General features: G+C 32.9%; 3 protein-coding genes across 4 annotated transcripts in view; 2 read left to right on the top strand and 1 right to left on the bottom strand.

Moving 5' to 3' along the window:
- The window catches only part of LOC138934356 (transducin beta-like protein 2), a 35,981-nt gene extending 19,234 nt beyond the window's left edge, over positions 1-16,747 (top strand). The window contains exons 3-7 of the mRNA XM_070297994.1: positions 15,119-15,342; positions 15,570-15,756; positions 15,850-16,035; positions 16,108-16,290; positions 16,361-16,747. Of these exons, the coding sequence (XP_070154095.1) occupies positions 15,119-15,342; positions 15,570-15,756; positions 15,850-16,035; positions 16,108-16,290; positions 16,361-16,587 (1,007 nt within the window). The 3' untranslated portion in view covers positions 16,588-16,747. The remainder of the gene's footprint in view (positions 1-15,118; positions 15,343-15,569; positions 15,757-15,849; positions 16,036-16,107; positions 16,291-16,360) is intronic.
- Positions 11,920-14,682, top strand: Mrna-cap (mRNA capping enzyme). The gene is made up of 3 exons (XM_070297995.1): positions 11,920-13,306; positions 13,375-13,510; positions 13,618-14,682. Exons 1-3 carry the CDS (start codon positions 12,393-12,395, stop codon positions 14,344-14,346), a joined length of 1,779 nt encoding a protein of 592 aa, XP_070154096.1. The 5' UTR covers positions 11,920-12,392; the 3' UTR covers positions 14,347-14,682.
- A 1,895-nt stretch (positions 16,748-18,642) lies between the features above and the next one.
- Positions 18,643-26,459, bottom strand: LOC138934038 (cell division cycle and apoptosis regulator protein 1). Of its 2 annotated transcripts, none has more exons than XM_070297411.1 (15): positions 26,272-26,459; positions 25,575-25,702; positions 25,208-25,479; positions 24,871-25,122; positions 24,260-24,526; positions 23,956-24,181; positions 23,510-23,787; positions 22,493-22,748; positions 21,399-21,464; positions 21,111-21,311; positions 20,806-20,985; positions 20,380-20,730; positions 19,790-20,162; positions 19,366-19,706; positions 18,643-19,281 (listed from the first exon to the last, which is right to left on the bottom strand). In XM_070297411.1, the coding sequence occupies exons 1-15, from the start codon at positions 26,327-26,329 to the stop codon at positions 18,994-18,996; spliced, it is 3,537 nt and encodes a 1,178-aa protein (XP_070153512.1). In that variant the 5' UTR covers positions 26,330-26,459; the 3' UTR covers positions 18,643-18,993. The 2 variants fall into 2 exon arrangements, with proteins under 2 accessions (XP_070153512.1, XP_070153513.1); XM_070297412.1 differs by having other exon boundaries at positions 24,260-24,523.
- Between the last annotated feature and the right edge of the window lie 250 nt (positions 26,460-26,709).

Raw genomic sequence — 26,709 nt, 5'->3', positions numbered from 1 at the left:
GGCTTGACAAACGAAGTAACATCGCGAAAACAACGTTAATAATAAAACATTATTGTCTGAATTAACGCAAAACAATCGATATTTGTGATAAATATTCATTAAAAATAATAAGAGAATAATGATATAGCTTTGAATATTTTTGAGATGAAAATGATAAGAGCTTAATTTTAATGAGATATAACGCTGTATCGATTAAATCGGTTTGCATTTTTTTTTCTGTTTCGTGTTTCTATTATACAAGCGATTCTGGACAAACTAAAAAAAAACTCTTGCAATCCTTGTTCTTGCTTTCTTTTTAAAAATTAATCTTGTAATGTATACGATTAGTTGCACAAAAATGGCACCATGTATATATAAAGATTACATAATAATTATCAGGGAGAAAACGGCGGTGAGTGAGAAGTGAACAAGTTTCTGAAAATTTCATATCAGGCAAATTTAATTCGATACGCTTTCTATTCGTGTATGGAGGTGATTAACAAAAAAAAAAAAAAATCTTGACATCTATCGTTTGATACTCAAAAGACAGAAGATATTAATGCATTTAGAAAACTCATTGTTACTAATCAATACAATTAAGCCAGCCTGATATCAATTTGCGCTGTATTCGTTAAAGTAAATGGCATAGCAATTTGATGATATAAATAATCTCTTGAATATACGTGTTACTTTCTCAGAATTGCTCTTTCTCTTTAAACGCTTTCTCTATTACGGATGCTACAGAAAGTAAGAAAAAAAGGATCTTGGCTCGGTATCTTTTACGATAATAAACACTAAAGATATCAAAAATTTTTTTGAAATTGCTACTTTCTTTGATAATTCGACAAAGAGATAAATTAAGAAGAAACGCAAAAGGATGCCTTAAAATATTTCAGATTCCTTTTTGTATCTACAGTAATATTTTCTGAAACATGAATATGTGAATACACATACCTCGCAATATGAGCGTATATCAGTATCGAACGTAAAAAAATAATTTTAAATCGAGAAAGTTCTTTAAACCTTTAACGGTAAAAACCAGATTTTTAATGGCCGGTCTTTGATTCGTGTCCTCAATTGACCTCACGTTCACATATCCCTACCCGTCGAGAATAAACTTGGCCGCGACCGAAGTTATTTCGCTTATTTAGCAAAGATATTTTGCTCGCGAGAACGTAAATAGATAGCTAAGTCTCATGTATATTTCGCGAACAAGATCAAGGCATCGTGAATATTTCTAGTCTAGAATGATCATACAAATATCGAAATATTGTACTTATATATTCTATAGATGATCGTTAATTTACTTTGAGAGAGATCTCTTGATATATATAATCATATAATACATAAATTATCTATATTATTTAATTATATCAGGATGTCTGATAATTATCGTCCCATTCATAATGTGCAAGTAATGGGTTAAACCAAAGTACTCTATCGTTTTGCGATCTTTGCGATAATCAATGAAAAATTAATTAAAAAAGATTGGCCTATCCATGTGAGTGGGAAGCGTGTGGAAAAGAGACATCCTACTCAGGATAACGCATACTAGGCGTGCGGCGAAGCAATGGGGGATGGGAGGGACGGCTTACAAAGGACGATGACCATGCACGAGCGGCGTGTAAGGGACGTGGCACATAAAAAAAAAATATAAAAAGTAAGACTCAACCAATCACAGTCGAGAACATAAACAGCCATATTGAAACGCAAGCAACGCTGAGAATTTCGTGAAATGGATGAAAATCGATAAAATTCTTACATTTTAAGTCTTACTCCTTACGTTTTTTTTTTTTTTTTTTTTTTTTATGTCACGGCCCTAACGCTGGATTCTCATGTCCTAGCGATGGCTGCATTCAGCAGAAAAAACAGCTTTGCAACTGTTGTAAAATTCTTTAATAATTGGTTTATACATTTATTAAATCCGGCAGAAACTAAGGGCAAGAACCAATCATATAGAACGCAGCCAATCACATATCAATGTGCCGTCCTTTGTCATCGCGCGGTAATATTCGCCCAAATTATTCGATTTTTAAAAATTAATTTCTCATTAATTATTGCAATGATTGCAAAACGATAGAGGACTTTCCAACTCAATTTAATCCGTTCTACCTGTACATTACAGGTAGGGTGATTATTATCAGACTGTATATATTGAAATATATGTAAAAATTTTGAAAAGATTTTTCGATATACTGTGAAGCAGTCTTATTAAAAAAAGAAGAAAAACGGCACATTTCGATTGGTAATTTATCATCGATTTTTCGTAGCGATTTATATCCACTATCACTCGATAGATAAGAGTTTTTATGCAGGTCATGGACATTGTCGCGAAGCGCGCGTCGGCGTTTTAAATTTATCCTTCATGGCCACCTCTCCGAATGCCTGTTATTAACGGTCTTCGTATGAATGATCTCCAGGTTGTTGAACCCGATTGAATTTGCCTCCAGGATACCGAGATTCTCGAGGTGAACGATCGACCGCGAGGTTCCGGAGCTTTTCATGGACGATATGCAAAAAACATTTTAGCTTTATCGTATGTGTGAGCGTCGATTTAAAAGATTTGGCTGGCCGAGAAATTTTAACAATTCTATAACGATTTAATAGATGAAAATTCTATCGTTAATTCCTGGGATGCTTTCTCTCTGATTACGTAAATGTTATGAAAAAAATGGGTGCATTTATATTTTTCAATTTATTATATTTATTTTTTATTATATACCGTTTTAATATGTGATACGTAATACGCAGCGTCAATATTTTATAAATTTTTTCATTGTGTGGGACTATTCATATAATATGTTTGGACCGTGTTTTGAAAGCGGAAAGAGATTTAGAAAAAATTTACGAAATGTGATGTGTAAATATAATAATTTAGAAGAAAAGATTTTTCTTTTTTTCTCGATAATAATGCTGTAGTGTCTATAATCATTTTGATAATAATTTATTTCAATAATAATATATTTTACTGCATTTACAGAATTCACCCGACGAATTATTCTCAATGTTTATCGGTTATCACGGACAACTTTCACTTTTTCGTCGTGGCAATTTTCAAAACCGACATAATGCATCATATTGATGCGATATAGTGACCAACTTTCACTTTCTCGTTGTAGCAATTTTCAGAAGCGACATAGTAGACGCAATCGTCGATGTAATATATTTATATTTCGTATAATATACGCATACGCTTTAGGTATACATTATCAAAGATCTCTGGAAGTTCATTAAGAATAACAAGTCGCTTATTTAGAGAAAATTTGAAATTAATGTTACATAAAATCATATGTACTTGTTATAGTAAAATTTATATCAATATCTCGTCTGATGAGAGAGAGAGAGAGAAAGAGAAAGAGAGAGAGAGAGAGAAAGAAAGAAAGAAAGAAAGATCCACGCTATGTGAATCATTCGAATTTACAGATGAATAATTCTTACTGCGGACAAAAATTGTGAAATATCTAGTGTGTGGAGAGTGATAGATAAATAATATTATTAATACAAACGTCTCTTTCAGAATATTGACAACTTAAAATTATCTAAAAGCATCTAAATAGCGTGTAAATTCCGTGTATAATGTACAACACATTGTACATAGAAGGGGAGCGAAAAGAAAGTATGCTCGACAAGTGTCTATGGCGTCTATGGCCATAAGATTTATGGATTTAAGATTTATGGCAAAAAGATTTATGGACTACACTGACAGAGATGCCAGTTTATTCTATACATATTTAAATTTTTACGTGTCTAAAAGAATAAAAAGGTTTTTCTTTTGTTATTTAATAGCGTTTGGTTTTGAAAGTACGTAAAACTTTTACATTTCTGTATTAAGATTAATAATAAATCAAACAACACAAATGTTGTGTATGTCAAATTTTTAAAATTTTAATTTGACCTTATATAGGATGTCTGATAATAATTGCTCCATCCTTAATGGATAGGTATAATGGATTAAACCGAGTAAGAAAAGTTTTGTATTGTTTTGCGATCTTCGCAATAATTAATGAGAAATTAATTTAAAAAGATTGGTCAATCCACGCGAGTAAGAAGTGTGAGAATAGACATCCCATTGTAATGCGATGATGCTAGATGCTCGACGAAACGATGGGAGGGGCATTCTAGAAAACGATGGCTGTACCAGCTGTATACCAGCGGCGTGTTGGATTTTTATATTCTATATCTATAGCAACCACATATCAATGGGCCACCCTTTTTCATCGCGCGATAATTACTCACGCGAATTGACCGATCTTTTTTTAATTAATTTCTCATTAATTATTTTGAAGATCGCAAAATAATAGAGGACTTTCCTACTCGGTTTAATCCGCTCTATCTGCAGGTGCGGCGATTATTATCAGACATCTTGTATATTTATGTCCATGCTGAAGGATGAATTAAAAAACGGTTCGAAACATACATCTTTATTGCACACTAGTTAATAAAATTTAACAATAATAAGTTTGCGTACCGATACCTGTGCCTAGGGGCTCTTACCTGCCAATTTTTCCATATATTTGTACAAATCAAATACTTGACTTTTGAATGGCTGGGTCTTTAAAGTTGTCAACAATTTTTCTCATATCATCTTTCTTTTCTTTCTTTTTCTTAAAAATAATGTTGATGAAATTCTTTGAAACAAATCTTTTTATATACTTATCTTTGTATCCAACAAACTTGAGGCTCATTTACGGATTTTACTAGATGAAATTTGCACTATACTTGAAATTAATTATTTACTTTTTAAATTATGCAAATTATATACAAAAATGATATATAAATTTAAATTATTTAACATATATTTAGAATTTTTTTTTTTTTAATAGAATTTTATTGCATTTTATATTATTTATCCCTTTCTTCTCTCTCTCTCTCTCTCTCTCTCTCTCTAAATAAATTAAAATCGGCAAATTAATTTAAACATACATAATTTATTTTAATTGAATAAAAAAGTATTATTTTTTAATCAATTAAATTTAATATGTTCACTTGCTAGCTATAATTTGTTACGATTGTCATCGGGCAGTACGGTACAAAGATTTTTGATCTTTGTTATATTAGGGTGCAAAACCATACAGCGGAACAGCGGAACAAGAGCAGAACTAATCGCGAGTGTTCTGGAGTTTTTGTTACATTGGTGATTAATTCTGCGTTACGTTATTCCGCATGAGTTCGCACCCTTATACCTTGACCCATCGGTAGACCAAGGCCTAAATAGTCTAACGCGCTTCATTCCTGACCCATTGGTATATTATGACGTCGTAATCGTGTGAAAACTGAATACACATATTGTACGTGATGAAAGACGCGCGAGCGAAAGATAAATTGATGGATAATAATCAGCACTCTATGGGATTGTTATATCGTTGGCTTTGTCATCGCGTATCGTTTAGCTCTTTAATTATAGCAAAGCTTTTTTTTTACAGGAACTAATGACTGATCTCATCTAGGTAAATCAGATATTACTATCATAAATTATAATCATTCTATCTAAGCGTATACGTATCGAAAAATTCAAAAAATGTTTGCACGACTCGAAATCACGATCTGATGAATTTCATACGGTTTTTGCGATAGTGTTTCGTAATATTGTTTGGCTATCTACAAACGCGAGCAAGCATTTTAATTTCATATTCTCTGTTACGTGATTCTATTATATGTATCATCGTATCATTGCTGATACTTAATATGTCTATGCATTCATTAATTGTATGTGTGGATGTACACTGCATATATATATTTACGTGATTCTACTAATACGTGCTTCTCTAATCGCAAGTCAATTTAAACATACATTCCATGATCTTCCTCTGATCTTGTATTCTTATTGATAACGAGCATCTTAATAGCAGCGATTTCGCTGGAAACGATCGCTGTGGGAGAGAGTGGCTACATTAAATATTTACGAACTCATGTTTCACTAGAATTGACACACAGGCCTATTTACGTATGCGACATAGGTTGCCGAGGTTAAATGCCGATTGACCAATTCGAAGTCTCGATTCTTCCTTGATAAAAAATAATCTCCGTTAAAGAGAGAGCTATTGAAACGAAAGACGAAAGAATATATATATTCTTCCGCGAAATAATCTTTTCAAGATCCGAGCGGGAAGTTTTTTATTTTTTATTTACAATTAAATATAAAGACATTTTTACTGTTTCGGGATTTAAATTTGTATCTCAGATCAATTGCACCATTTTTGTTTAAAGCTTTAATGCGGTTATACAAGCGTCTCAAACACGTTTCGAGTCGAGAAGGTCATGAACGCAGCCGTGATTCCGCCACAATTTAGAAAGTATGTCGTGAGAGGATGATAATCATAATCATCACAAACGTTCGATACGCATGTGCGGCGAGATGAGTAATCAGCATTGAACTTGCAGGAGCGAGATAAATCGCATTGTTCTTCCGCCATATCTGGCCTCCTTTTAATCTACTCGTCATTGTTTGTATATGGACCCAGCTCCAATAAAGCGTACATCAGATTATATTCACGTTACTATTAGCCTGGTCGAAATTTTTTCAGAATTCCGTTAAGAATTCTTGTAATGTCGAAAATTTCTATGCGAATATTTTAATCTCTCTCTCTTTTTTTTTTTTTTTTTTACATGGGATCTATCGCGCGACAATAAAAAATAAAAATAAATGAAATTATTCTATCATTTTAGAATAATTATCTATCAACATATATTATTAAAGAAATTAATCCTATTTCGTGTGATTAAGTTGATAGTTGATATTCCATATGTGATTGAATATACAGACGTATGTGCACATTATCAGCGTTTTTAGTTACATTAAAAAATGCAATAATTATAATCATGCTCGCGTCAACGTTTTTTCGCGTTTCTCTTGCGCAATGACGAAAGGAATATGAGTGGACTAATTCATCAAACTCGTCATATTGAAATGAGAATCTTATCTAGCGCGAGCGCTGTTTCCTTGTTCAGATCTTATCAAAAACCATCGGAAGAATTAATAATACACACACATATATAGCAAGCATTGCGCATATATTTGCGAATATTTAAAATTTTATTGCGGGCTCTATTAAGAATTCTTGTTTTTTTTTGTGCGTTTTTTGCAGAAAGAAGAACAATTCGGAGCTATGATTAAATCCCATGACTCGAAAAGCCTATTTAAAAACATATTGTTTGAACAATCTCTAATCGATTTTAAACATCTATGTTATAAAGATCAGATATATATACTTATAGATTATAAATACAATTACACAAATCAAAAGAAAACAAACCAATTAATCTATCATTAAAATAATAAAAATGTTATTGCTTATATAAAACTCAAAATGCGAAAAAAAGACGGCCGTGAAATAAAAACAAAGTTTTGGATTAATGTTGCCACGTGTTTAACGGAAAGATGCTTTATGCTAAGCTTGGCGAAGTTAATAAAGTAGAGATAAAAGAGAGGGACAAGATATTTACGAGATCGTGAAAACAACTAAAACGAATCACGAAACTTGATTCTAAATAAACCGGTGATTTTAAATCTTATTCTAGAATTCTATCATGTAACAAAAAATATTTCGTTCCAATCGATCTTTAAACATAATTAACAATTATGTTTATTATTTCTTATGCCTTTTCAACAGGCAATTTTTATAGTTCAGATCATATTTGTGAGGATCGATCACTATATTTTGCTATCATACAAAAATGCGACATGTGAGCGCTGAATTATCGATGATATAAACAACACGTTTGCGGATAATATTTTGATATCCGGTGGCGAACGTGCTCGCGAGCTCATTTTGCGAAAGAGGCCATGCATTTTCCGTTTCGCGACCACGAGACAAAGAAGAAACAGCGACGACAAAGAAGAAAGAGCTAGGGGAACGGCGACGATAACGACGCGACACGCACGTCGTCATCGTGCCATGCGTGTCGCAATCCGTAAATAAAAACGACAGGGCCACGTCTTCAGGGGAAGATTTCTCAATCGTCCCCACGACCGCGCATGTCCTACCTCCAGAATATTTAACGATCATCGGCCGGATTTGACCGCAAGAAAGACACGAGTGTCACGATTTTAGAGAATATAAAACTAATAAGTGATAAATCACGTTCACGTCAATTGATAATGTTTATACATAATCTTTTTACAAGATTCCGAAAGACCACGAACAGGAAGGTATCATGTTTAATTTCATCTTTTATACACCGCATAACTAGTGAGTAAAATAATTTTAGATCAAACATTTACTTGTGTTCTCTGCATTTTATATCGTAAGAAACAACAGTGATAAAGTAAAACTGTCTAGCACTCGAAAAGCCGCGATTAATCCATTAACACGAAAATAAGCTGTTTATCCTATCGCGAACTTCCTTTTGGTTTCATTTATCAGAACGACGGATTTTTTTATCTATTATTTGCGGTATTTTTTTTTAGTCTCTCTTCATTATCTGTATAATTAAACTCTTATATAAATATAAGTTTCTTTTAAATTAAGATATATATTTTTTCTATTATAATATTCGTTGAGAAAAAGGAAAATTTTCATTTATATCATAATTAAGTTTAAGAGGGGAAATCAGTGTAATGGCTAAAAAAAGTTTATTTTTCAGATTTTTTTTCTAGTAAATAATTGTTGGTTTTTTTTTTTTCAAATCGCGTTATTAACATCACAAAGTATATAATTAGAACTAGCTTTTGTGAAATTTTTGTTAAAAAATATTAATATTTATAACTACAATAGTCAACAGTGTGAGTTGCCTTAAAAAAACGGGGCGCACTCGTAGCGGGCCAACGGAAGCTCTGAAACAAAAAGAACAAATATTTTCTTAAAATATAAGAAAATATGCACACATACGTAATTGAACATATGTAATTGAAGCTATTGTCTTATATTTTAAGAAAATACGAAAATTTCCCAAAAGTAGTTCAAATTATGTACTTTGTGATGTTAATAACGCGATTTGAAAAAAAAAAAAAAAAAAAAAAAACCAACAATTATTTACTAGAAAAAAAATCTTAAAAATAAACTTTTTTTTAGCCGTCACACTGATTTCTCCTCTTAAATCTGGCACGCGTGAAAATCTTTATATATTACATCCTAGTCGCTTTCTCTTCGGGCGTTCTATCGCCAAATATAGTACGATCAAGATCCGGCTGATATTTTATCGTATCGATGGTTTACAATAATATGACGACACGGTCGGCAAGTCACACAAAAGTACACATAAAGTACATATGAAGACTATAGAGGAGAAATCTTAGTATTGTATATATTTAACGTATAATATATGTAGACTCAGTTAAGACGTCACAATATATCATTGATGTCAGAATATGTATATAGACGGAGCATTTTGAGAGGGATAATTGATAATTGTAGTAAGAGGGAAGTGTATACGAACAGCAAATTTCGCCGTCAGCGTCTCGGTTATATTCGGCATTGCATTTGTTTAACGAGCATATATTTTAGAAAAATCTCTAACGCCACTTAAACAATTTGATATATATTTTAAAAAGTTAAATTGTAAATAGAAAGCGTTTTCTGCTGTTTTGCGAAGCTAAACAGTTTCTAGAATGTGCAGAAATTCGCAGAAAAAAATTATCTTTTGAAACATCTTTGAAAGATGAATAGGGTTGAGAAATGCTGATCTAAATTCACATAGAAATCCAAATAAAATATAGAAATATAAAATACAATATTTTAGAATATATATTTATAAGTTTATTTATTTATTTATCGTTATTGAATTTGCGAGTATTGACTCGATGAGATAATATTATAAAGAAATATGAATATCTATTATAATAATATATTGATAATGTTAATATAACTTTATCGTAATAGCATTAAAATAAATTTATTTAGATTTCGCTTCTTAAATACGAATTTAATATGTAAAATATTTTATTTTAATAGTATATTTGTTTACATATTTCTTTCCAAATATATAATAATTATTATAAATATATAATAATTATTTAAAAACATCTTTTAAAGGTTAAAATATTATGTTTCAAGAAAGATATATTTGATATTATATTAATAAACGTTTTATCTTTTAGCCGATAGCTGCAAAGGTTTTGCATCTTGTGTCCAAGAGCCTCTATTGAAAAAAAATCGAAAATCCATTCTTTATTAAAATAATCGATTTGCCTTAAAATCAAATTTTTAATAATCGATTAAAATTTTTTTTTTTTTTTTTTTAAATACCGTCTATGAGTACCATCCGTAATAAGGATGTTCGATTGCAAATCGATTTTTCTAGATAATCGATTTTTTTTAGAAAAAAATCTTGATTGTCCATATCCATATCACACTGATTTTCAATTCTCTTTCCCCTTTGTCTTCAAGCTCGCGGCAATACGCTCCATCTTACAATTAGATATTTCCTATGTCGGATATTTATATGGCCGGTACAGTCATAAAAAGAAGGGTCGTAAACATTGTAATTTAACCGTTATTTTTATGACCGTGTGTTACTATTGAACAACCAAGATGGCCACAATAAAGATATCCCTTTATTCTTCAATCTTCATATCTCTCCAAAAATGTACTTGCGTTCCGTTCTATACCCATGGTACCGACCGTGTCGTCATTATATTGTAATTCTAAATCACCTTTTTTTTTTGTGACGGAGGGGAAATGCTTTTACGCATACCCCGCCTCGATGGGGTTCGAGGCGGGGTTATGTGGGACTCACCCCGGCCTAAACAAACGGCCGGGGAATACCCACTAAAACCCCTCCGGGTGGTCTTCTCGGGCGTTTCTGGGGGCCTCCCTGGAAACTGGCATATGCACTACTTCAGGGAGGCCCCCCGCCCACAAGCCTAGCCCCCTGGGGGAGTAGTTTAGCTCTCCCCCAGTGCCCACATTAAGACGTGGGCATCGGCTTCCCTAATTAGGCGAGAGGGGGACCACCGCCCCTCTCGCCTCCCTCCCAATTGTAAATCACCTACGATATACGTTATAACGATGACATTTGGACGTTGTACATGTATTTGTATAGATCCACGCGGATCTTACTGAGCATTCTTTTTAAAAAATTGTTAATTTTAATTTGAAGTCTGACTGTAACTGCAAATGTTGTGTATGTCAAGTTTTAAATCTCCAATCTAATCTTTATATATTTATATCCATGCTAAAGATGGATCAAAAAATTTAACAATAATAAGCGCTTTGACTTTTATGACATGCATTTTTCTCACTTGATTAATTTGTTGTTACGCAGCATCTTGATGCACACGCAACTCGGAGAATCAAGCAAATAAAAATAATTCTTTGGCTATCGAACATACCTTAAAAGTCGGAGTTTCTCTTTGTAAATAATACAACAAATTTCGCTGCTAATGAATTCTGACGTTTTACTCTTCATCTCCGTGCTCGTATTTTAGGCGAAACGGTTGTGGATGTCTATTGAATACGATAACTAACGATCATAAACGCGTCTCGTTTAACGGGAAATTGAATGTTCCGGGGTTCGGCGTGATGATCTTGAAATTCTCAAACTTTTCTGTGGCATTTTTCGTCTCTATATATTCAGGGGTCATTCTCCAACAAAAGAATTATCACTAAAACATTATCATTGAAATATTATTCATTCATTCTTGAAAGATATTTAGTTGCAAATTTTAGTCTTTTTATAATACGTTAATAATAAGCGATCCGCCACATTGTCAAACGCAACGATGGCGATCATGTGGCTTTATAAAATACTTAGAGGTTTTATAAAACGACGAATTATGTAATCTAGCTACGACATATATATGTCGCGTATGCCTAATTATATAATTCGTCGTTTTATAAAACTTCTAGGCATTTATATATATATATATATCAGTGTTAAGAATATATAATTCGTATATATATACGTGCCCATACAGTAGTGCAAAAGTCTGTAGTGTAAAAAATGTTACGTATCTTTCAATTTTTGATATTTTTCAGATAGCACAAGAGAGATGATGTATAATAGTAGACATATTATTAATTTTATACATCCGTCCTTTCGATATATTCCGCTTCTGTTAATCGACTAATCGATATTCGTCATGTCGACTAATCGAAAGAGAAATTTTCAAGTACACAATGGCAGATATCATGGTTGACAGTGCTGCCACATATTTATCCATTTAATTTTCGCCAGTGTTTTTATGCAAAAAGACATCGATTAAGAGTATTTTTATCAAAATTTGAGTAGAGCGGATTATTTTAAACATTTACCAGTTTCTCCATGGACACAGTGAAGGTGCATTCGAAAGTAATACATTTTGCCAGCAGGGATTCTGGAAAGAAGAGGAAGTAGGTTAGGTTGTAAGATTTTAAAGTGACATATTTCCATTCTTGGCGGACTAAACGAGTGAAATGCTGGACTGTTTATCGCAGAACTTCAAGTCACATTGCACTTTTATATGCTCCCGTATTTAATACAACGACCAAACGAAAATGTCAAACGAAAGCAGAGGACCTGTTCCGCCTCGCTGGCTTCACTGTCCGCGTAAGGCGATGAGACTGATACAAGGCAAGTTTCTAGCCTTCAAGACGCCACTGTCCTCGGCTTACGACAACCAAGTGCCAGAGGAATGTCGCTTCAATGTGGATATGTTCTTCGCAAATCTGAAGAGTCAAAAAATAAAGATGGGTCTTTGGATAGACTTAACAAATACGACGAGATTCTACGATAGGAAGACCATAGAGGATTACGGCTGCAAATATTTAAAATTACAATGCAGAGGTCACGGTGAGACTCCATCGGAAGAGCAAACCCATACCTTTGTGCAGGTATGCAGAAACTTTATTGCGCACAATCCCCTGCAGATCATCGGTGTGCATTGCACGCATGGTTTCAATAGAACTGGATTCCTTGTAATCAGTTACTTAGTGGAAATAGACGGTAGCAGCGTTGATGCTGCATTAGCCGAATTTGCCACTGTGAGACCTCCTGGAATTTACAAGGATGATTATATAAAGGAGTTGTACAGGCGGTACGACGATGTGGAAGATGCTCCTCCTCCACCACCGAGACCATCGTGGTGTTTGGAATGCGATGATTCGAACGTTGAGGATACAGACGAGGGACCGAGCACAGAAAATGAAAATTCATGTTATGAGGAGGGGCAAGGCAAGAAAAGAAGACGTGAATTTAATAATAAGAATCCGGTGTTTATGCCAGGTGTGCCTGGTGTTACACCTATTTTAGAGAAAATGAGACTGTCAGGAATTCAAAAACGAGTCCAGGAAATTTGTGGCTGGAAGTCTACAGGATTTCCCGGTTCCCAACCTATATCCATGGATGTTGATAATATAATGTTATTGCATACAAAGCCATATAGAGTATCTTGGAAGGCGGATGGCACAAGGTTAATTAAAAATTAAATATCTATCAAAACGAAAAGAATATTGAAACTCATATATTGGATTTGCTTAGGTACATGATGCTAGTACAAGGAGACGGAGAAGTGTATTTCATAGATAGAGATAATAGCGTTTTTGAAGTAAATGGATTGAAATTTCCACATGTGCGAGATATAAATAGATGTCTGAGAGATACTCTAATGGATGGTGTAAGTTATAGTTTCATTAATATTTATTTTCTAATATTGTAAAAAGTATTAAAGCTATTTTTTCCACAGAATCGTTTAATTTACAGAAATTTAAATTTTATTTACAGGAAATGGTGATCGACAAAGACAAGGGCAAGAATATTCCTAGATATTTAGTATATGATGTTATTATGTATGATGGGCAGGACGTTAGTAAATTAATGTTTCATCCCGACCGTCATTCCATTATCGAAAATAAAATAATCGCCGGTAGGCTGAAAGCTATGAAGGAGGGACGATTATTGAAGGAACGGGAACCCTTTTCAGTGCGAGTAAAATATTTCTGGGATGTAACGTTAAGCAAAGATTTATTAGGCGAGAAATTCGCTAAGCAGCTCTCTCACGAACCAGACGGTTTGATATTTCAGCCCGCTAAGGAAAAATATTGTACGGGAGTATCTCCGGAGGTTTTAAAATGGAAACCACAATCATTGAATTCTGTTGACTTTCGACTCAAAATTGTTACGGAAACGGGCGTAGGAATATTGCCGCGAAAAGTCGGGCATCTTTATGTGGGTGGACTGAAAACGCCGTATGGCGTGCTTCCAAAGCTTACTAAGCAACTCAAAGAATTAGATAATGCGATTATTGAATGTAAATTTAACAATGGTCAATGGATCTTCATGCGTCAACGAATTGACAAATCGTTTCCTAATTCACATAATACCGCCGATTCTGTGTATAAAAGTATTAACAAGCCAGTTACAAAGGAGCGACTTTTGGAATTTATCGAGAAATATAGATTTGTACAGGATGATTCGGATCTTATGCCACCACCAAACAAAAGACCTAGATAATTTTAGATATTTTATAAAATTCTTCTCTTCCTTGTATTTATGTAATGAGATTTCAATTGCATAAGTATCGTGTAATATTCATATCTTAAATAGATTGTTTGTATGATCAAAATGAAGCATGATAGCGATTTATATTTATTTAAGATATAGATATTTGAATTTTTAAGGCATTTTAACTTGATTTTGAATTTCATATTATATATTTTGGATGTGATCAAGTTGAAACAATTTTTTTTCAAGAATGTTAATATGCATTGAATGAAGATAACAGTTTGCATATATTTTCTTTGTCGAAAAAAATAGAGAGCAAAGATAAAAAATAATTTACAAGAGTAATGGAACGCGCTTACTAGATTCCAATATCTAATTTATGATTATATATATATATAATTCTGTACTTCTTTTAACATTATCTTTTTATCAGAATATTTCAATTTGATTTAAGATATAACTTTACAATGTAATATTCTGATGAATTAAAATGATCAATATTGTTGAATAAAAAAAGCTTTGCAATACTCATGCTTTATAATAATTTATCCTATATACATTTTTCTATCTTACATTGTTTAAGTAAGTATAAAATTATAGTAGAATAATAAGATACACCGAATATATATTTTTATTTGTGATGACTTGAGAGAAAGATTCTATAGATATAGATAAATATTAATATTATACTTATAGTCATCACATACACATAGATAATGTAATTCTAAAATTTTTTTATTAAGGATGAACTTATTCTATATCTGTTCTACATTTATTGCAGATCGCACCGTGCTATTGTGGTACACGAAGGATTTCACATCGAAAAACCGTAAATCTTTGCGCATTAACATAGAATTTGATCATGCAACTTTGATACGCTGGTCTCCGGACGGAAAGGCATTCATTATTCACAAAGCCATGGCTAATACCATCGAGGTGTATAAGATCGCAAAGAAATCTGATGGATATTTAGCATCTGCGACCAAGGCGCTGGAATTTCCGCGGGTATATTATATAATATTACTTATTTAAAATATCTCTTCTCTCACTATGTTATATTTCTACTAACGTTTTTTTTTTGTTTTGATAATAAAATAATGAGAATAAATATAAAAATGTGTCATATACTGTTCAATTTAACTGTTGAAAAGTTAACTACTATGTAAATCCGTTATTTTGTAAGATTTTGTAAACGTATGTGCACATTATATATAAATTCTTTTTATCCTTAGCGTCACACCGAAGATGTTGTCGGAATGGATATCGCATGCACCGGGAAATACATCATCACGTGCAGTACTGCAAACGATCTTATCATATGGGATTTGAAAGGACAACCACTAGCAACTGTGGAGATGCATCTGGGATCTACTCATCGTGCGCGTATATCACCTTGTGGTCGATTCGTTGCTGCCTCTGGTAAAGATACGCGATTTTCGCTGAAGAATGTCGTTAACTATGTATACAAGCTCAGAAATACAAAATTATATTAATAAAATCGTATATTGCAAGGCTTTACACCGGAAGTGAACGTGTGGGAAGTGGTGTTCGGTAAATCCGGAGAGTTTAAACAAGTAATAAAAGCGTTCGATCTCGCTGGGCACACATCCGGGGTCCACGACTTCGCTTTCAGCGCTGATACTAGTCGTATGGCCACTGTGTCCAAGGACGGGACATATCGTTTCTACGATATAAAAAGTAACGCGCGATATTATTTATTAGTGGAACAACAAAATTCGAACGATAAGTATAAGAAAATTTTCTTTTCAGTCGAATTCGAAAAAGGGGAAGATCCGCATCTTTTGATGACTGGAATCTGGGACAATACAGCTCCGGCAAGCCTGGCTTTATCACCGAATGCGGAGGTCCTGGTGATCGCACATGGATCGTCTATATCCTTTTATTCTACCATTACCGGTGTTTTGGATACCACTATACAAGACATTTTTATCGGTAATTATACAATCTATCGGTCTTCGTATGTCACGTTCATTTATAGAACTCGATAAACTTATTTTTATAGAGCCTATAACATGTTTGGCTTTTGACGCTATGGGAGAATACATATTAGTTGCTGGTGATAAACACATCAAGATTTTCCGCAACGTCACTGGATATCGAACTGCGATAGAATCTGCTAAGCGCAAACTGGAACAGAGACAGACCCAGGCAACAAAGGAACGCCTTGAAAAGATGATTCGCGACAATAAAGAATTACTCGAAAAGATGGAAGAAAAATATCCAGAATAACATTAATTTAGTTCCTTTTCTCGTTTTATGTGAGATGCCAAAATTAATTAAAGATAAAATTATATTCTTGAAAGGTTTAATGCTTTCTATATCATGTAAATATTGATACATGAATTTATCTATTTTCTGCAAATAAAAATAATTTTCATAAATGCATAAATGTATGACTCTAAATCTGTTCAATTCTTAATGTCATCCACAGATTTTCAAAATTTACATAGATTTATAAAAAAAAGTTTGATAAAATTTATATAAAAAAAATTTATATAAAAAATTTATATAAAAAGTATTTTTAACATTTATGTAAATTTTGAAAAGTTATAGACGATATTGAGAATAAAATTATTCTGTTAATTTTATTCTATTTCTGCTCCATTCTGGTCCACATATCATGCATTCCTTATATTGCTTAAAATTTAAACTCGTATTCTAGTACAATGTAGAACAATAAAAGAGAATGAATACAATAAAATTATATGTCTTCTAAAAAAGATTTTTTACATAAACGGAGAAACAAAAAGAGATTCTAATATTCTTTTTGAATAAAATGTGCAATTAACAAATTCTCTCTTCTAATTTTTTATATTTACCACAGATTCCATAGAGTATAATGATATCAGAATTTGAATTGACTACAAAAACTGTAAATATCTATTAACTTTTGAACAATAAATTAAAAAAAATTTTTAATAATTTGAATAAGTACAATTTTAAAACACACTTTGTTTGAAATTAATTTGAAGTCACAATAATGGGTACGCATCACACACATAAATTATCACATTACAGATACTCTTGAAACAATATTTATTGTTACTCTTATATTTTTGACTACCAGGTGTGCCCAAGAAGATAATTATAGTTTTCACTAGATTTATATAACAATGAAGTACACAGAATTGGAATTGTTCACACATTTTTATACTCTCATATCGTGCCTTTTTCTTTTTGATAAAATGTGGCCTTTTCTAACACACTACAAAAAGTTTTTCTATATAATATAAGTAACTATGTACAAAATAGTATCCTTGGCATCATAAGTTGCAAACTATAAACTTGGGCAATGGAACGTGCGATTATGCATGATCGCTTACGTTCGAGAACACGTTTTTGTATAACTTTTGAAGAAAAGTGTCTGACATATTCGGTGAAAATACACACATCTAACTTAAAGGATATCTTGTGGTTTTGTTATATTTTTATTACATTATTGACATTACTGTCAAAAGAAATATTTTATAGACTCGAATTATTTTAAAACTGTACATATTTTCACTGTACATGTTTAATAAAAGAGAAATTATTATGAAAAGAATAATTTTTATTATTGCACAGTAAAAAATATATTGAATGTGTCGTTATTTTTAATGGAAAGTTCTGTTACTTTTGGACAGTGATATATTTTAATATCATGTTTTTTTAAACATATTTAACAAATGCTGCCTATACTGCAAAATCAGCAGCAGTGAAATAAAATAGAATCCTGCAAAATGCAAGAATAGATATTCTTGAAATCAAATATTGGTGTAACTTTATCATTGGTATCACATTTATTGCATTACATGTTTATTGCGCTAAATTATACATTATAGAGTTAAGTTTAAAAAAAATTCAATTTGCGATATATATTTCTTCATTGAAAAACATATTTCGTTTAAAGAATCATGAGAAATCCGACAAAATATAATGTAAACAATATGATATTAATTATGTATAATTTATAAGGTTAAACTATGCAAAACATCTCTAAAATATGTACTTAATAAGAATTATATGTACTACATAAGAATTTTATTCCAAAAATTATTTTGTATTCACGTAATAACAATGAAAATGCAATACCTATCATTTTTGCATTATTGTAAATAATAAAAATCCTTATGCGATTTATATGAATAGGATAATTATAATTTGTTAAAATATTATTGAAATTATAATAATATTAAATACCGGTTTATATATATATATATATATATATATATATATATATATATATATATATATATGTATATATATAAAATCAAAATCTGGCACTTAATGGCAGATCTTATTTCAAAATTCAATTCTGTATACTTATCCATTTATGCAAAATATTCAAAGTTATGTGGAAAACAAAAGACATTTTAACAATGATACATTACATTGATACAAATTATTATGCATGATTTTAAGTGCTTCTCTATTATACTAATTAAAAATGCCATCACACATTATCATTGAGTGAAAAAGTTACAAAATATGGTCTTGATCATACAGTTTCATATAGGGTAAATTTTTTGTTAGTTTCTCATTCACTTTGCGTTTTTCTTTTTTACATATCATGTGCATATGCACGCACATGTGAAAGTAAAATAAGATCAAACCTCTATTCGTATCAGTGCGTATTGTAATAAATAGATGCAATATTTATTTCTTCTCCTTGTCCATTTCAGTAACCTCTTTTTTAACAGAAGTTTTATTGTCAGATTTCTTGTCTTTGTCTATATCCATGAGCTCCTTCTTCACTTGGACTTTATTATCTCCCCACCTCGTATCAGTTTTAAATTTAGTTTCCATCTCTGAACCATTTATCTCATTGCCAACTTTTTCATCTTGAATTTCTACTACCTCTACTTTTCTTGTATCACTCTGCATCATTTTTGCTGCTATATGATAAATATTTTTTACTGCAGTTAGATAAGTATGGCAATCAGTCTGTAAACATAAAAAAATAATATTGTAATTTTTTTTCTCTTTTTTTTTAATTGGATGCATATAACAAAAAACAAATATACTTACAGAAACTTTCTTGAGCTTCTCTTCTGTGCTTCGCAATTTATCTTTGTACATTTTTAAATCTTCCGAAAGACTTTTAATATTATTAGTTTGTTTTGTAGATTTTTCGTTGACTATAGTTAGTTCATGCTGAATTTCCATCATACGATCTTCAGTGTCTAAACGCGCTTTCTCAGATCTTTTCAATTGACCAACAAGTTTTTCTACATCCAATAAGGAGCCTTTGTACAAAACAATACCTTCTGGAATAATTTCTTCATCGCCTTTTTCTAAAATGCAATCTCTTCGTGCCCTTTTCGAAGGCGGTCCGCTTCCCACAAATACTGGTAATAATTTCTTATTTCCTAGAATGTATATGGGATAATAATTAGTATTAATAGATATATTCTACTATAATAATATATTTTTATGTTAAGAAGGGCGTTACCGAGAGCAAGTGAACGCAATATATCTTCCTCATTTTCTGCTGCTTTGGTCGATTCACCTCTATCGCTTTCTTTATCGTCCTTCTTCTCGTCCTTTAAATCATCTTCTTTCGATTTATCTGTCAATTTGCGATAATGCAAAGAATCTCTCGTAACAACCTTTTGCACTAGTTTTCGTACTTGAGCTCTTGATAAATTCAATCCTAGAGTGTAAATAAGTTCTTCTATGTCCTTATCAAATATATATCCGCAATGTGTCTGATCGAAATACACAAATGACAGTAGAAGGTAAGGATCATATGTGTACAGTTTTGTTTTCCGTTTCTTTCCATCTTTGTCTCTGTCCCTTCTACCATCTTTCACAGAATCGTCATCCTGTACAAATAATTACATGTCATTAAAAAAAAAAAAAAAAAAAAAAAAAAAAAAAAAAAAATATATATATATATATATATATATAAACAAACATTTATGTAAATTATAGATTCCATAAATGTTATCCGTTTGTACAATTATAAAGCTTTTCAGCGCTTGAAGACAATATTTTTATACGAGAAATATAGAATAAAATATATAAAGAATAAATTTTTACATCAGATTCATCTTCTTCATCTTCCTCTTCGTCATCATTTTTATCCTTTTCTTTGTCTCTATCATCCATTTTACTTTTTGCATCTTTGTCATCCTTCTTATCTTTGGCTTCTTCTCTCTTTTTATCATCCCGTTTTTCATCTTTCTTACTAGATTTTTTCTCATCTTCCTTCCTCTTATCGTCTTTCTTGTCATCTCTCTTATCATCCTTCTTATCTTTCTTTTTATCTTCGTCTTTCTCCTTAATTTTTTCGGGGAGGCTGGACAATGAACGATAAATGCGAAAGCCGAAATCTCGCATCAACATTTCGTTGAACAATTCAGCAAAAAGAGATACTTCAAAAGAATGCTCCTACATGCAAAAGATTAAATGTATAAATTATCTTTTTTAAAATAAACAAAAATAATTTTAAAACAAGAAAAAAACCTTGGTATCTTCCGGCCTATAATCTAATAATACGCTCAAAGACATAACTGTGCAGTCAAATTTTCCACTTTTGGCCATTCTAGAGGGATGAACGATAATGTGCGATGAATCGGGTAAAGTATACCTCTTCTCGAGTACAGCACGTTCACGTTCGTAAAGCTTTCTCTTATCTTCATCATGCTAAATGGATAAAGATTAATGATTTTTAATACTTAGATATTTTCAAGATATAGTTTAATACATAATATCCACATATATACATACAATAAATATTTATAATTTTGTAAAATATATCTATTACTTACATCTTTGCTATCTCTAAATTTTTTATCGTCCTCTTCCTTCGATGGCGGCGAAACATCTTCTTCATTGTCATCTTCATCTTGCCGACCTTCCTCTTTGGCTTGTTCCGACTTTATAGCTTTCAAAAGTCTCGCTAGCAATTGTGACTTCAAGCCTTTCGAGCTCAAATTACGAGCTGCCAGTTCTTGACGCAATTCGTTTACCTATATTGGATAATACATCGAATTTTGATTTAAAAAAGTAATAGAATAAAGATAAGAGTTTTATGTTAAATGCATTTAAGTACTAACGTTCATCGATTTCGGATCTAGCTCGGAGTAGTGTGTAGGATCTTTCTTCTCAGGCATAGAATCATCCTGAAAGAAGAAAGTGCACGTTAGTAAGAAGCAGAAGTAAAAAACCCAGAGAGAAAACTACAAAACAGAAGCAGCCCCTATAACGAAACGAAACCACTCCCTCTTCATTCTTTCATCATTCTTTATTTTTTTCAACACTCTCTCTCGCATTATAACGATATAAACATATCTTCATTCACGATGACCGTCAAATATGACTTAATAACTGCTAGAATCTCATAGTGTCCTGGCTCTGGTGTCTGTGTGTTATGGATAATATCAATAAGGTTGTAGTATATAACGATGATTAAATGAAAACTTTTGAATGAGATTTTCAATGTTGGTGAAGGTTTCAGGAAAGGGAATGGCTCAGCTGCGCTCTTCTCCGAGCTAGGCTTGCTTGCTTCTCTTGTTAATGCAATGTGACTGCCATTGGCTAAGGGAGCGATACATTATCCGTCGATCCTCTTCGACATTTAAAAGCGTTTGCATTAAGTATTTCTCGTTAACTTACAGAATAAAATAGCGATTTTAATATAAGTTATGAGATATGTACTTACACTTTGCCTTACTAAGAATTATACATGATGCTTTATTATTTTTTTTGGCAATATAAATGATACTTATTCCATAAAATGTTTATTTTATGAAAGAAGTCAAATCTATAAACATATATTTCACTCAAAGAGTCTAATCATTCACTAACAATATATTTAATTTTTAAAACTACTGTCACAATACAACATATCTGTACATTATAACCCAACATACCCAAATTATGACTTTTTTTAACTGACAGTAAGTGCAATCCATTGCATAAAAAAGAAAAAGAAAGAAAAAAAAATCGATGGCGGGAAATAGCGCCTATAAGATAGATTGATCTACTGTAGGATCGATGAACAAGTATAGCCTATTGAAAATCCAGTTTAGTAATAGGAAGAAACGGTGGCACGAATATATATATATATATATTTATATATATATATATATATATATATATATATATAAATATAAAAAAGTATAAAAATATGGCATGATGTTGGCAGTGCCTTTTGATCAGCGACGGCCGCCTCATCGGTCTCATTGGCAGCATCCAAATCGTCGGTGTTAGAGGAGGCACGCAGCAACTTTCGCTCCAATTGTTTCTTATAGTTGAGTTGTAGCCCGTCCCATTCCAATCTGGTAGGTACACAGCTCCAAACATCTGGGAGAAATAGTATGACGGTTTCAACGCGAGAGGGTACCACTCGCCCGGACTTGTGGGTCGTTTCTGCGCGTCTGTAGTAGAGTTCCAGGAAGCGGTACCTGTGCCGCAAGGAAAAACAATACCCAAACGTCAACTCAGGTTAATGGCGCTTAGCGTTGCCTTATATGCTAAGTGTTCGTTCGCTTGTTCGTAAAGCCCACGCACTGCATACAAAGCCACGTACAGCGCACAACGTAGAAACCATTTGAGAGAGAGAAAGCACAACTTAATGGGTCACAATCATAATAATACTAGAACAATAGTGATGATTTGTCTGCCGCGACTGCTCATATACTGTCGTCGATGGGAGGGTGTGCTTGAAACCGGGATCCAGTGCAGCAATCTCCATCGGTCGCTCGTATTTAGAGAACAAATACATACCTCCACTGCAGAGAGATCGAGCTACAATCTTATTTTATCAAGTCAAAGAACTGATATTAAGAGTTTCTCTCTATCGAAATAGTGAATAATACATCTATCATAGATATACATCTTAAGCTATAGTGTTCTACCCTGATTTTTTTTTAAATAATTTGTTTTTACGTCATATAAAAAATAAAATTTTAGAAATGTGACTTAGACAATAAAAAAGAAAAAAAGATGAATTTTTTTTTAATGTAAAGAAATGCAACGAATTCCACAATTGTCACCTTCGTTTGCGAAATAATATGGAATGTAGAATGTGCAATATACGCAAGAAAAATTCAGTGATATTACATTATTCTTTGTAACGAATCGGGGCTTTAAAGAAGCAATTCTGTAAAAGTGCTTCAGAATATTATGCATTCAACAAAAAATATTGTTACTTGAAAAAGCGTACCATTGAGTGCAGCTGGATAAATCTATGCCGGTAAGTGCTTTACAGGTCCTCACGGCCGTTCTAATTAATACAGACGGATCTTTTTCAGGATTAGGCCCGTCTAATGAGGGACTCCATGGCCCACCTATAGCCATTGTCTCATTTTTGCCCCGTAAGCCTACTAAGAAATTTATAAGGCGCGTAGGATGAACGTAATCGCGATCGGGATCTCTATCTTCAGAAACGCCACAACATCTTTTGTATATCTCTTCCATGGCAGGCATAGATATGAGCATGACCTAAAAAGCAATTAAGAAATATTCATTATGCAAAATCATTTCGACATGCATGTATGTATATATATCCCAATCCCTATCACGTTATAAATATCGGCGCATAGATTCAAAATTTGAAATCGACCGTCTCTTGTCCTATAATGACAATCGCAACACAACTTCTTGACAGACCTTTGCAGAGAACAGATAATCAGCATCCGAAGGTTCTAGTACTGCTGAATTTTCATTACACGAATCGACGTCTTTATGCGTAACATGGAAGGAGCATGGTTTATTAAGGGTAAATGGCATATGTGGTGGAAAGGCATCGACCCATCTGAAGTTAGTTGAAAAGAAGTCGCTAGGAATATACATATTTTGATAGCGTCTTCTTATCTCAAGAACATCTGCTTCAGGCCTGTGATAATAAGCAGAAATAAAACTCTGTTAATGGATACACGTCCACCACGTAAAATAGATAATAAATTGTACTTACAGGTCGAGTGCGATTTTCGGTATTTGCACCATGTAACGCGGTACAACTCTTGTACGCCGACGAGGTCTGGGCGATTTGCTTCTTCTAGTCCTTGATGGGCTTCGGTCCTCCTTCTTCTCGCGTTCTCTTATTCTCTCTTCACGACGTCTTTTCCGTTCTATTTCTTCGTCATCGTTTCTCCGCTCGCGTGGAGATCTTTCTCTTACTCTACCAACCTTGTTACGATTGCTGGTAGTATTGGAATTTGTTGTACTTGTTGTGAACCTACTACAATATAATGTGAGACTTCATCAATAAAATATTGCATCTCACATTAAAGTAATTTTATAAAATCTTCTGAACCAGATATATTTGAAATATTTGTTAAAACTTGAACTTGATTTCAAATATATAAGATTTGAATACTAGCAAACAGATGACAGATAATCTTATGGTAAATATGAATTATTGGACCTTAATATAGTATTAACTATACAAGCTATATTAACTGATTCTAATAATTAAGATTTAGATAATTAAAAATCAAATAAATATTAGTTCATGCCATTAAAATGTAAATATAAATTATATAATAACAAAGTTAATAAAGACAATAATAATAATCACTTTACCTGTTGTTGGAATTTTCTGTAGGAGGCGGTACAGCATTGTAAGTGCTCGATGTCCTATTTGGCTGTTGTTGCTGCTGTTGTTGTTGACGGTTTGATTGGTTAGTTTGTTGAGTATTTGCATTGTTGCTATTATTACTCATAGGGAGCACTTGTATTCTAGTGGCATTCCACTTGAACGGCATAGAAGGATTGTACGATGCCTCTACGAGCACACGATCTCCTACTACAGGATTAGATCCTTTCACGCATGCACTGAAAGAAAAAGCGAGATGAATTTATTAATATTTATAAAAACAAAAGTATGAAAAAAGATTATTCTTCGACTAACTGCGCTTACCTAGTTTGGAAAAATACATCTTCATCTACAAAGCCAAAATTATCATGTACTTTGGTAACAGTGCCTGTGAAAACTCTTTGCTTTGTAGACGACGAAGGTACATTTTGTTGTACCTGCTGTGGAACACCAGTTACAGAAGGTTGGAAAGCATTTGTATTCAATGCTCGTGGTGTTGGATAAGAGACCGTAGCAACTTGTGGATATAACTGTCCTGCTATACCTGATGGCAAATTCGAGCCAAGGGTTGCCATTGATGCCATAGTGATATTGGGCTGCACATAAATGTATAATCATTTATATTTGCCTTATTAAAGATGATTCATATACATATATCAATTGTAAGGAAATACTAATTCTTGATATCTACCTGTTGTAGTCCCAGACTTTGTTGGTACACTTGTTGAGTTTGTTGTTGATACTGTACCATCGGCTGTCCTCCGATACTGCCCATGGCTTGACCTAACATTTGTTGCTGGATATTCTGTATACCTTGGCCTTTTACACACAAATATAGTTAAAAATCATTATATACATCACGATATAAATTGTATCAGTCAAAATTTTAATACTGCTTTACTGTCATATCGAATAATTGTATTATACATCAAGAATGCTTTATAAGAAAAAGATACCGAGGAAGAAACAATACTTGATATTGTTTTATTTCAATAGCAGTGTATATAATCTTTGAAAAAGATGTTTTATTTAAACTAAAAATTTCGTGACAAAGATACGATTAATATTGATGCGAAAACGTTGAAAAAAAATTAATAGGGATAAAAGAAGTAAATAACAGTTTCTCTAGAAATATCGCATCGTTTCAGCGATCGTTAAACTTTAGAGGTCATCGGAAAATCGAAAAGAATTCTTGCACGCTTTTCGAACGAAACGTCGCCAACGACATAACGCGTTTGCATAATAGATCGCAGGTGATCCGTCAACTCGCGTAAATCGGCAGCGGAAGGAAATTTGGCGACATCGTCGCGATCGTATTGTACACGGGACGATGACCAAGGTGATCCCGTTCTCGTTATAGAAAGAAAGCGAGCGTTACGCGGACTCACCTGCATTGCGGACCCACGGTGGGTTCTTGCCGCCGCCGAACGGTGACATATTGCTCATTATGCCAAAGGATCAGGCCGATTTATCGAGACACCTCTGTGAGAATATATGCGTGTATGTGTACAAACGCGATGGTAAATCTGGCAGGCACTCGCGTTCAGCGTCCTTCATTCGGGCGCCATGTTTTCACACGTACTACGCGAGTCGGAGCTCGGAGCAGCGTCCGGTTTGCGGTAGGAAAATCGCGCGCTAACCACTTCCGGTTCCGAAATATTTCCTCGAAGGATATGCGCGCGTACATCGACAAGATTGTAATATCAGATATATTGCTATGGTCTCTTATCAAATAGCCGCGTCACAATCACGAACGTATTTATTAGTTGATATAATTTACAGGTACGTATATATTTCGGATATTTATTAAAACATCCTGAATTCTG

Source organism: Polyergus mexicanus, unplaced genomic scaffold (assembly GCF_030449975.1).
Source record: "Polyergus mexicanus isolate NDT 795.1 unplaced genomic scaffold, iyPolMexi1.0 SCAF_6, whole genome shotgun sequence".
NCBI classification, from domain to species: Eukaryota; Metazoa; Arthropoda; class Insecta; order Hymenoptera; family Formicidae; genus Polyergus; species Polyergus mexicanus.
This window is presented reverse-complemented; position numbering and strand designations above follow the sequence as displayed.

Bases quoted from the DNA above. Each gene is read 5' to 3' on its own strand.
- Mrna-cap (XM_070297995.1), top strand. From the start codon at position 12,393: ATGTCAAACGAAAGCAGAGGACCTGTTCCGCCTCGCTGGCTTCACTGT. The intron at 13,307-13,374 runs GTTAATTAAAAA...GGATTTGCTTAG, and splicing joins TGGAAGGCGGATGGCACAAG to GTACATGATGCTAGTACAAG. The intron at 13,511-13,617 runs GTAAGTTATAGT...TTTTATTTACAG, and splicing joins GAGATACTCTAATGGATGGT to GAAATGGTGATCGACAAAGA.
- LOC138934038 (XM_070297411.1), bottom strand. From the start codon at position 26,329: ATGAGCAATATGTCACCGTTCGGCGGCGGCAAGAACCCACCGTGGGTC. The intron at 24,182-24,259 runs GTAAGTACAATT...TTATTATCACAG, and splicing joins CCGAAAATCGCACTCGACCT to GCCTGAAGCAGATGTTCTTG. The intron at 19,707-19,789 runs GTAACGCCCTTC...TATACATTCTAG, and splicing joins ATTGCGTTCACTTGCTCTCG to GAAATAAGAAATTATTACCA.